The sequence below is a fragment of the Gracilinanus agilis genome, chromosome 4 (assembly GCF_016433145.1).
Source record: "Gracilinanus agilis isolate LMUSP501 chromosome 4, AgileGrace, whole genome shotgun sequence".
NCBI classification, from domain to species: Eukaryota; Metazoa; Chordata; class Mammalia; order Didelphimorphia; family Didelphidae; genus Gracilinanus; species Gracilinanus agilis.
In genome coordinates, this window is record NC_058133.1 from 354,547,698 (window position 1) to 354,560,102 (window position 12,405).

The 12,405-nt window shown below is 36.1% G+C and overlaps 1 protein-coding gene across 1 annotated transcript in view; it reads right to left on the bottom strand.

Moving 5' to 3' along the window:
- LOC123247663 (prolyl endopeptidase) overlaps window positions 1-12,405 on the bottom strand; it is a 162,640-nt gene that overhangs the window by 129,001 nt on the left and 21,234 nt on the right. The window contains exons 3-6 of the mRNA XM_044676624.1: window positions 9,717-9,850; window positions 9,093-9,223; window positions 5,227-5,436; window positions 3,073-3,194 (exon numbers count right to left, since the gene is read on the bottom strand). Of these exons, the coding sequence (XP_044532559.1) occupies window positions 3,073-3,194; window positions 5,227-5,436; window positions 9,093-9,223; window positions 9,717-9,850 (597 nt within the window). The remainder of the gene's footprint in view (window positions 1-3,072; window positions 3,195-5,226; window positions 5,437-9,092; window positions 9,224-9,716; window positions 9,851-12,405) is intronic.

Below are 12,405 nucleotides of genomic sequence, written 5' to 3' on the forward strand. Positions count from 1 at the left end.
GATGAGCATTTCCTTTCCTTTGGCCCCCTCTTTAAAAAGTTTGCCCATCACTGCTCTCAGGAATAGGCAAAAGGCCCATTACTGCTTTTCCTTGAAGTGAAAATCACCTCAAAATACTTGATGCTGACTAGTACATGTCAGCAATGGATGCTTCTGGCCTGCCTTCAGGTCTGATTCCTGAACTTCTAAGCTTGCCTGCCCCTTTGGTGATTATGAAAGGACTCTTAGTTTAAGGTGTGGTTTGTAATCCCTGCTATAAATGTTCTGTGGTAAGCAGATCTATAACTACTTCACCCATTCATCTTAGGTTAGGCATGCTTGGAAATGCAGGGCAGGAACAGGCCACACCCAGCATGAGCCCATCTGGCTCTGTACCTCCTTCATCATTTAGGGCACTGATCCTATAAGCATTGTTTAATGAGACTCACTTCATAGGTCTAAACAACNAGATGAGCATTTCCTTTCCTTTGGCCCCCTCTTTAAAAAGTTTGCCCATCACTGCTCTCAGGAATAGGCAAAAGGCCCATTACTGCTTTTCCTTGAAGTGAAAATCACCTCAAAATACTTGATGCTGACTAGTACATGTCAGCAATGGATGCTTCTGGCCTGCCTTCAGGTCTGATTCCTGAACTTCTAAGCTTGCCTGCCCCTTTGGTGATTATGAAAGGACTCTTAGTTTAAGGTGTGGTTTGTAATCCCTGCTATAAATGTTCTGTGGTAAGCAGATCTATAACTACTTCACCCATTCATCTTAGGTTAGGCATGCTTGGAAATGCAGGGCAGGAACAGGCCACACCCAGCATGAGCCCATCTGGCTCTGTACCTCCTTCATCATTTAGGGCACTGATCCTATAAGCATTGTTTAATGAGACTCACTTCATAGGTCTAAACAACTGTATATATGCTCCTGCGACTACTTCATTTATGGCCATGTGTGAGGTCCAGTAAATGCTCCTTTTGGTTTATTCATGATGCATTCGGAATCATTGTTTGCTGTATTTTGCATACCTTCTCTTCCCTCTTGCCCAGATCAAAACAGTTTCTAACATTTGAAAGCCAACAATTTTGTTTAAAGGGTTTACAAAGAGGATGTGAATGACCAAAGAGTTATATGTCATACCACTAAGCAAAGTCATTAGACATTTTATTAGGATGGGTAATCTTTCAATCAGTGTGCTGCTTTGTTTCAGCTAAGCCACTAGTGTCTTCCCTTATGGCTAGATTCTTAACTTAGGGTGCATGAAGTTGTTTTAAAAAAAATTTTGATAAATGTATTTCAATATAATCGATTTCCTTTGTAATTCTCTGTATTTTATTATGTATGTTTAAAAAATTATTATGACGAGCCCCCTGCCTTCACCAGACTACTGCCCAGAGGTTCTAAGACACACAAAAATAGTTAATATTTTTTTTAGATTTTTATAATTTGTACTAATACTCTGCCATTCTGTTCCAGGCCTAGTGACAAAAGATTCTGGGTTCAAATTTGACTTCAGACACTTCTTAGCTGTGTGACCCTGGTCAAATCATGTAAGCCCTATTGCCTAACTTGTATTGCTCTTCTCCCTTAGAATCAAAACATATTATTGATTCTAAGATGGAAATAAAAAAGTTTAAAATATATATGCATATTATTACAGTGCCATGATAATAAGCTATTAGAGGTTAAAACTACATTCTCTATATAATAGTTAAGCACTGTGGGTAGAAAGCTGACCAGAATCAGTAAGACATGAGTTCTACTCATACCCCTGGAACACATAGCCCATATTACCCTTGCCAGGTCAATTAGCCTCTCAGTGCTTCAGGAAATTCCCAAAGAATAAAAGTTGTAGAAAAGGTGATGAACTACCTTGGTAATGAAATTATAATTCATTTCCTATCTCTTTAATACAATAGATTTTTCTCTTCAACAGGTGATTTTAAAGAATATGCTACATTTGATTTTGTCACCTCTTAAAGTATAAATAAATTTCTCCACGGAATATAATCTGGTTCTTAAAAAAAAAAAAAAAAACCATAAGTACATGGGAAATCTGCAAGGTCTGATTTGTAGGAAATTTTCCAGAATCATCTAGAGCAGTAATGGGAAAACTTTTTAAAGAGGGGGCCAAAGGAAAGGAAATGCTCATCTGTCAGTCTGTTCCTAAGGCAACTCTTTCCAAGTTTCATTGTATTGTATCCTACTCATTGTATTCATCAGATTAGGAATAATGTTGCTCAGGTCAGCTGGATAAAGCACTGCAGGGGGCGACATCTGGCCCATGGGGTATAGTTTGCCCATCACTGATCTAGAGGTACATGTGCAGCATCTGATTTTGGAATACTTCCTAAAATACCCTCCTTCACTTTTGTCTTTTTAGCAGCAGCAGACTTGTCTTTCCAATTAAAAACATTCCTCTTCTCCTAAGTATCAAATATCTCTGGTATTAACAGGTAAAAAGGAAACAAAATTCAGAAATTGAGGTACTACTTCACTCTTTGTAGAAAACAAGCGATTTCAAATGCTTCCTCTACTTTAGGGGACAAAGTATTGGGCTATTATTAGCTCTATAGCTAAAGAGGGACTTTAGTGGTAGTTCTGTCATTTATTGCCTATGGACCTCAGTTTCCTCATTTATAAATGTCTTAAAGGAGCTTAAAAAGTCCTTTTTAATTCTAAAACCCTAGGATCCTAAGGGGAGAGAAATCATTCTCAATTTACATTTTACAAAAATGATATTTAACTTATCCACCAAGAAAAATATATTCAAAACAACAACAAAATCACTGCTTGTTACCCAGAACAAAACTAAAACTTATGAGTATAATTTGTACCGTAAGTTTTTACTTTGATTCTTTTCACAAGACTGTGAGTGAAATGCAGATTAAGAAATGAGTTTGATATCAATGACATAGCCTGAGGAGTAGAATTCCATCTATGAATGAGGCTAAAGTTTACCTACTGGGGCTTGGTGACTCAGAGGAAGAGGGGATTAAAGTTAGTATGTAGCATCATAAATATGTTCACACAAAGAATTCCCAAGATGTGTTCTGTAGTTGGAATCTGGATAAAAGTGTAAGTTCCAATACCTCAGCTCCACCCATCCACTTTGGCTCCTCAGGAAATTCGGCACACAAAATATCCTCTGCTTGATCGGTCCCCAAAACATGGTAGAAGAGCTTCTGGTGAAGATTTGTGGATGTCTCAGTGCCTGAAAGAATTAAGCAATTCAGTTTAAAACCATTATCTATGACCTATTCTATTTATTTCAGATAATGTCCTACATTTAGAAAGCTGAGTAATGTGTCCAGGATTATTTTTTACCCATCATACAGATGGGAGCTAGTCCAGACATTATTTATACTTAATTGCTGAGTTCCATATTATGAAGTAGCATTTAGCCTAATACTTTTTATTCTACAAAAATAGCAACCCTACCTGTTAAATTATAATAAAATTGATATAATATCCTAACATAACCAACTTTAGGATACTTAGTGGATTACATGTTCCATTCCAGACATTTGTAGCAAGACCACTTAAAATGCTGCCTTTAGTATAAAAATGCATTTGAAGCACTTTTGATAAAATAGTACAGCCTAATAAGGAGTAGAAAAGGACACTCACATTCTCCAGCTCCATCATTATTACTGTAATGTAAGATTAAGAAACAATAATAACTGCTATTCTTTTCAATTACAAAATCATGCTGATCAGTATACCGTATACCAACTACACAAATTTTATAAAGCTAGTAATTTCTAAATTTCCAATACTCTTGAGCACTTTGTACCCCATTACACAGGAACTCCTGAATAGCATGAAGGTTCTCTTTCTCTCTCTAACAACCTGAATATCCTTGTCCTCCTGCTGCTCAATGAGCTCTCTTTTACTTCAGAGGCAGTCCCCAAACAAAGATGTTGCAGGGATAAAACCAAGAAAGAGCAAAAGCTGAAAGCTGGAAGCAAAGGAAAAACACTATGGCATTCAAGGCCAATGTAGCTAGAAAAACCAATGATTTCTTAAAGATGACAAGGGTACAACTGTTAATGCAATAGTTCTTCCTAGCAAAAAGTAGCAATCAAGCTGTGACCCTTCCTTGCTGCAAAAACAGAAAAAAGGAAGAGTAGGTAAGTCTACCTGAGATAATGACATTTCATATTATCATCTTCCAACTGTGTAATTGGAATCTGAACCCCAGAACTAAAATTCCGCTCTCCTTCTCATGTTATGTGCTGACACAGGCAGGATATAAATTTTGTGTAGCCCTGCCTCTCACTCTCTCTTCTTGTGATCACAGGCAGCTGTGGAAGCAGGCTTTTGGGGAGAAGCAAGAGAACTATTCACATAGTTTTATTTTGGTTAATTAAATTTTTATACTTCTATTTCCTTTTTATTCCTTTACTTCAAGTGCTTATTAATAAACTTTATAAAATATAATATTTGGAATATTAGATATTAATTTAAATCTTGCATTTATGGCCATCCGGTCTGGAGTTTAGGACCTTTACTCATCTCTAAGTGAGTAGAGCAGTCCTTCAAGAAGCAGTCCAAGAGCCAAAGTCAAGGTCCAAGCCTAAGGTCAAGTCCAAAGCCTCCTCCAAAAGCCAAGTCACCAGGAGAAGCTCCCCCGATAGGAAGTTCAGAGCTTTTTATAGTCCTTTTTCCATGTCACTTCCTGTCCCTTCTTCCACTTTCCAGGAACCAACTGCTGTTTTTCAATTTGCTTAGCACTGCCCAGGGGGTGGTCCATGGCCTCTGGAGTTGTCACTCACTTTAGTAAGTGACTTGGGAACTCCCTTACTTAATGTTAAGTAGGGGTGTTTAAGTTTTTGGTTTAAAAATTGCTGATTGATAGACAAAGAAAGTTTGGTTCACTCTTCACACAATAACAAGGTAAACTGATAGTCAAAGAAAGGCAGGCCCAGGAAGTGCTATAAGGAACTTCTATAATGCCCCTGCCTCCCGCAAAGCCACTACCTACCAAAGCCAACTAAACTGCAGGATTTCATAATAATCTTCTTACCTTCCTGAGTGGTATAGCTGCTGTTCTGGGAAATGCTACTCTACACTCAATTAACTCTAGAAGATACTTAGCTATTTTTGTTAACAATTACTCCAAAAAGATTACTCTATCATCTTACCATCACTTTTTCCATCTTGTTTGGGGTAGCAGTTGTAGAACATTACCTTTCCATAGCTTTTTTTGTCAACAATTACTCCAAAAAGTTCCATCATCTTACCATCACTTTTCCCATCTTGTTTGGGGTAGCAGTTGTAGAACATTCCCTTTCCATCATGGGTCCAAGCCATGCAACTGAATTTGACTCTTTCTAGAACATCTGGGAGGTCCTTCGGTCCATCAACTTTCATAAATTTAATTGTTACCCAGTCTGAACCACTGGAACTCAGACCATAGGCAAAATATTCACCATCTTCACTAAATGCATAGCCTGTGGATTATGACAGAAGAAAAAAATCAGCAGAAACATATAAAGTATTTGCATTTTTCAACTCACTCTGCACCCTCTGAACCAAAACATCTTTTTGTTACTGGTATCTTCATAGTGATCTAGGAATGAAATGCATATTTAAAGTAAAGTATTCCTAAGATTTTTCAAATCTTTTTTATATATACTGTAAAGGGAATAAGGAAAAAGAATTGGGAATGAGTGAATTATGATGCATATCAAATAAAAAAACTATTTGTAGCCATTGTGTAATTTAGGGAATGGATTCAAAACTGAATGAGATCTCTCTTTACAACATCATTTCTCAGAGTATTCAAACATTATAGTGCAAGGCCCACTACCTTTGACTATACAAAGTCCATATTTAATGCAAGAATAAGGATTTAAATGTGTTTACTCCAAAATAGAAAAAATAAAGGATTAGTGGTTGGTGGTATTATGCTTGGTTTTTTAGGATCATGGATAGAGTCAATCAAAAAGCAAAGTTTCTTTTAAGTTGTGTTTTTTAGCTTTGTTTTAAAATGCTCCTTGAGGGCAGAGAGTATTTCAGTTTTATTTTAGCATCTATGTGTAGATTAAAGCAATTAATATTTGTTGAATTTAATTTTAATGGTTAACAATTTAAAATAAAAATATTTTATGTAATATTTATAATTATCTACAATCCCCTCTCCTACCATGTCATTCACAGCTGGAATTCAATTAGGAGTAATGGAAACAGAGATTTCCCCTTCTGTATAGGTTATTTATTTAACAAATGAAAGCCACTATAAAGAAATATAGTTTCAGATATTTTGTACCATTTTACACTAATTTTCTGGTCATGGAAAGCTGACTTTAGTTGGTTAAGAAAAACTTCACCTGACAAGCAGCAAGCATTAGGTAGTATTTTAGATGCCTAGGAATCAGATGATTTCTAAAGTCCCTTCAAATGTCAACATTCTATGATGCTATCATCATTTGATAATTACAAAGCTAAAAATGTTTTGATTGGAAATGCAATGTAAATAGCAACACACTGTGCTGTGCCTTATTGTTAAATGCAATGGAAATTCCTTATGCTTTTCCCTTTGAGATTATCACCAATTTACCCATTTTGTTTGTACATAGTTATTTGTGTGCTGTTTGTCCCCCTAGACTGAGAGCTTCTTGAGAGCAAGAACTTTTTTTGCCTTTCATTAGATGCCAAATTAAATGAGATAACTGTATATTAAAACTTCAGACACAGGGGCAGCTGGGTAGCTCAGTGGAGTGAGAGTCAGGCCTAGAGACAGGAGGTCCTAGGTTCAAACCCGGCCTCAGCCACTTCCCATCTGTGTGACCCTGGGCAAGTCACTTGACCCCCATTGCCCACCCTTACCAATCTTCCACCTATGAGACAATACACCGAAGTACAAGGGTTTAAAAACAAACAAACAAAAAAAAACTTCAGACACAAATTCAAGCTGGGATTTCACTTTCAACACTGATTAGTGATTAACATCTATGTACTGCTCCATATTAAATGAACAGAAAAAGGTGTTAGTGGAAAAAAAAAAAGCCTCAAATTGGTATATTTATTTTTAGGCAAAAACAGATCTCTGAAAAGATTTGATCAAACAGTGGTCTATGACACCTACCCAATTTTTCAAGAATTCCTCTAATATGCCAAATCTTGAATTCTAGAAGGTTAAACCCAAGCCAGACGCTTTCCCAAAAAATAAAAAAGGCTACAGGAATATGCTCAATCAACTTTTTTTCACTAACAAGTTATACCTAGAATTTTATAGCAAATTAAAATTCTACCTCCCACTGGAGAATCCTGAAGAGTACATGAGGGTGACCAGAAATACCTATTCTTTCATTTAGGGCTGTAAGTCTATCATGGATCAAGCCTTGGGCAGTATGTTCTCTCTATCAACTGGTGAGAGGTCTCTTTAGAAAATAGTAATCTACACTAGCAGAATGAATAGAACTGCCTCACAGTCAGGAAGCCTACATTTGAATTCTGACTACAGTGCCCAAAGGATATGTAACTTTGGGTAATTTAACTTCTCAGGGCTTTAGGCAATTCTAAGACTATAATTTGCAAAAGAGCTACTGAAATAATAGGATATTCTTGATGGTTGTTGTTATAATGGTAAGATACCAAGGATTAGTTGGTTCCTTGGTAACCCATAATTTCTCTAGTGACCAGTGTACCCAAACTACCAGACTGAGTTCAAACAGGACAGGGTTTATTTTAAAACACAGTTTGATGGAGGGTAGTAAAAAGTAGGAATATCGCTAGAGCCCTTAGTGTTAGGGTATCCTACTTCCTTAATCCTCTCCTCCATCAAACTGTGTTTTATAATAAACCCTGACCTGTTTGGAACTCAGCCTAGTAGTTAGGAGTGCACTGGTCACAGGAGAAACTATGAGTTACCAAGGAATCAACTAATCCTTTGTATCTTACCATTATAACACCAACCATCAAGAGAATATCTTAATATTTTAGTACATCATTAGAGGGCATTTTTTCACAAGGAATTCCTTAAGCCAAAAAAATGCTAAGTGCAGTCCAAAAGAAAAAGCAGCCATCAAAGCCTATTTATTAATTTTTCTTTAAAGACCTGTGCCCTGAAAGAGGGCGGTAAAATGTCCTATTGTCATGGCCTTTTGAGTATCTGAATTACATAGGCAAAACTAGTCTTGATAAATCTGGTTACCTAGTCATTCCTGGAACCAGTTAGGTCACTGTTAATAAAGCGGAAAAGATTTCTCTCAAAGGCTTTTACTCTTTTCCTATATTTTAAAGTCAGAAACTATGACTGTTTAACTAATAGCCTATACTCGTAAGCATGGGACATTTCTTTCATATTTCATTGTAGGAAATTTTTTCTCCCTGAACTTAAAGGCCCACATCTAGATTTTTCTCCATGTCACAAGAATGAAGGCAACAAAGCTTAAAAGGTCTAATTACCTATAGGAAATAAGAGCAATTCTACATACTACAAAAATCATAAGGTTGGCCCAAATGGGCCTAAAATGATGAGTCACTTGGATACAAGTGAGGTGTAACCTTTCTCTTTGGATCCCCTATCATCTCTAATTCCCTATACCTTGCCATAAATCCCTGTATGAACAGCCTCTCCTGATCAAAAGACTAACTTTAAAGCACCCTATCACTGAGTTGCAATCAAAGTAGGGAGTCACTTCTAAGAAGAGAAAGAAAGAGAATGTGTTTATTTTTTCCTGTGTTTGAGACATACTGTTCTCTAAGATACTATGCAAAGTATGTGAACAATTCCCATTTCAACATCCTATCACCAATATGGAAAAGCATGGCCTGATTGTATTCTGTTTATATCATGTGAAATTTTACTTTCCTGATATGGAATGAATACTTATCAGAAAAAAGAATCAAGTAATAATCCATGCTTCTAATAACACAAAAGCCTCTATCAACTGCTAAAAAAGCACTGGATGTGAAGTTAGAGGACCCGGGTCCCAAACTTTGCTCAGACACTACTGACCTATGACTTTGTGTAAACCAATTAACCCCTCTAAGTCTGTTTTCTCATCTATACAATTGAAGAAGATTCGTAAGAGCTCTTCTAGCATAGATCTAATTTGAAACTGTTATGAACTCAACAGAATGTTTTGTAAGGTTTGCTCACCTCGAAGAGCCACAGTGCCATCATCAGAAAGCTTATTTGGATCCAGGAATACCCTGGCTTCTCCGTCTAAAGAATCTTGTACATATAATACTCGTTGGTTCTGTAGTCCTGTGTTATAAAAATGAAAATACCTATAGGACAAATAAGAATGTTGTATAGTTAAATTTTGTTAAAATATATATGTGTGTATCACATACACACAAACATAAAACTGCAGCAAAACCAAAATTTTTTAAATCACACAGCTCAGAGAGAGATTATAATTAAGGCAAAGTTTATCCTTTGATTCTAATTATAGGTACATGGGAAATCAGGAGCATAAGTATTCAACTTACCCAGCTGCTACACTAGTGCACACCTGTATAATAACAATTAAATTGAATTGCTATTTGTCCCACTCTTTTCTCAAAGTCTAGATCCAAACTCCCATCACCTATTGAGTATTTTTCTAGGCATTTTTCAGGGATAGTTTTAAAACTCGAGAAGGAGCTTGGAGGCCAATTATTCTTATATTTAAACTTTATAAATGCATGAATTTTCATGAAATGCTATTTTTGTAGAACCATTTTTCTAGATCCTAGGAAAATATTTTCAACAACGAATTAAAAATAAAATCCCACATACCTTTTTCCTTTTTTGAAGTGGCAGCTATACTTTGGATAGTCATATAATTCAGTCATTCTTTCTTTGTATAAGCCTCTAACAGGGCATTGCTCAAGGAAGGGCACTGTAATCTTATTTTGGGCCTCCACAAAAGCCTGGAGAAAAAAATAAAATTGGAAACAAAGTAATAAAAATAAAAAGTTTCCAATAAGAATTGCTATCCATCAACACAATCAAAGCATTAACAAAAGCTGCTTATCCTTTTCTGATAAATCTAAACATTCAATTCCAAAGTACTGTTTTTCTATTTAGTTGGCATTCAATAAAAAAAAAGTTAAACAAAATTGGAATCTTCTAGTCCCTTTTTAAAAACTACTCATCTTTGTACCCAAACAAAATAATTTATAGAAAGCTGCTAACAGCTGGAAATAAGTGACAAGAAAAAATGGCTTCAGAGGAAGGATCTTCTAGGCCCAGGAAGGCAGAAACAGCCATCAAGGCCAATGCTCTAGCCACACCATACTGCTACTCCTATTCTGGAATTCTGAACAGTTTTTGATAACATCCCTTAATAAATAAAATGACCAATCAAAAAGGCAGATTTAGGCTTCAGGTAGAGGGAAATCGCTTAATAATTAGGGCTATCTAAAAGCATAACAAGCTAGCTTGGAAAGAAGTTACATTCTCTTTAACCAGAGATCTTAAAGCAAAGGATAAATAACCATTTGTTGGATGTAAGTGTGAAAGAGGCTTCTTGTTTCAAAGGTTAAACAGAAAAAGTCTCCTAAGTCCCTTTCAATCTGAAATCTGTTCTAATTTAGAGATTTGGGATATATGTGGGATTAGGTACTAATGATTATTTAAAGAGAATGGCAAGATATAGCAAGAAGAACACTGATAAATAGGAAGAATGATAAGACTTGTAGTCAAAAGACTCGGTGTTCCAAGTTCAGATCCTGACACTTATTAGCTGTGTGACCTTTTGGCAAGTCACTTCACACCTACACACCGCTGTTTCCTCAGCTATAAAATAAAGGGGTTGGTTGAAATTATATGTAAGGTCACTTTCATTCTTAATGGTCTATGAAAGCATACCTGATGATTATAGCAGGGGAAAAGGTAGTATTTAATAATTATTATTATTTCAAACTACTTGCTGCAAGGAATAAACAATTGTTGGTTTACCATACTATGTAAAATGTCCTCCATTTTAGTGATTTTATCAAGCTATGAAGCTCTTTTGTCCTTTATCAACAATTATATTTGACTATGAAGGATTCAGCTTCACTTCTATATACAGGTAAAAACACAAGGAAAAGACCAAGCCATTTTTTAAGGATCATCAAGGTCAACTCGGTCCATTCAAATTTACCAAATCTTCTGCATGGGCATGCTGTGCACAAAGCATCCTTTGAGCTACCTACCATCATCATAATGCTGAAGGAATTTGACTTTATGCCAAGAAGGGAAATTGTTTACAAGTTATTTTAGAAAGGCATTATCCTTTATATTTCATCTTGAAAGCACTGATATCCAAGAAAGTAAAGATCTAAAGATCCTCTGTCACTAAATAGACTTGTTTGCTCAAAATTTGCTATCTTCATTTCTGCTCTACTTTACTTTAAATATCTAATGTAGGACTTGTCAGGTAGATCTGGGTTTGATTGCAATTCAAGACACTAACTGTATTATACAGGACCAGTCATTTCATATCACTGACCCTCAGGATCAAATGAGATAATGCAGATAAAGATTATGAACCTGAAAGTACAATGTAAATGCCAGATATTATATTAATAAATATCTTTCACAATGGAATTCATTTTATAGTGTAACAGATTTTCCCCTTCATAATCACAAAATTCCTGTATGTCGAGCTTAGAAATTCTAAGTAATCACTACATTTTTGCTTTCAATATTTTACCACCACTTATCCCACAAATCTAAGCTAAAACTTTAATACTGGGGCAGCTGGATGGCTCAGTGGGTTGAGAGCCAGGCCTAGAGACAGGAGGTCCTAGGTTCAAATCTGGCCTCAGACACTTCCTAGCTGTGTGATCCTGGGCAAGTCACTTAACCCCCATTGTCTAGCCCTGTAACGAATAAAATTAATATAGAAGGATATGTGAAGATATTAGGGTTCAAAAAAATGAATAAAAAAATTAAAAAAAAAACTTTTATACTAATCATCCCTAGTCCAAACAGCTACCCAACAGCCACATGCAGTCTCCTAATAATCTCAATTTCCTTCAAAATAAACAGTGTAAGAAACAGAAATAAAAATTATGTTCTATGTGTAAAAATAAGTATATTCAAGTGACTTTATGAAGCTGGGACAAGGTGATCTACTGATGCCACCTTTGAAAACTTGGGTTACCTCCCTACTCCACTGAGGCACTACAGTACAGAGTCTTTTCACAGAATTCTCTGCACACAATGACACTTCAAATATTGTGGATGCTTCCTACCTATGTACTCGACTCCAGCTCCCCAACTCCTCTTTGGACAGACAGACCCAGAACCTCTAAACCTTATTCCTCTTCTCCTACTTGATCACTCATTCCCTATCTTCATGCCCAACTCCATATTCTTAACCAGCAGGATTACAAATTTATAAAGCTCACTGAAATATTATCAACAAAGTAGTTACTGTAACAGGTACTGCCTTTTAGAAATGTCCACCTAACACTAAATATGTACGGAGAATACT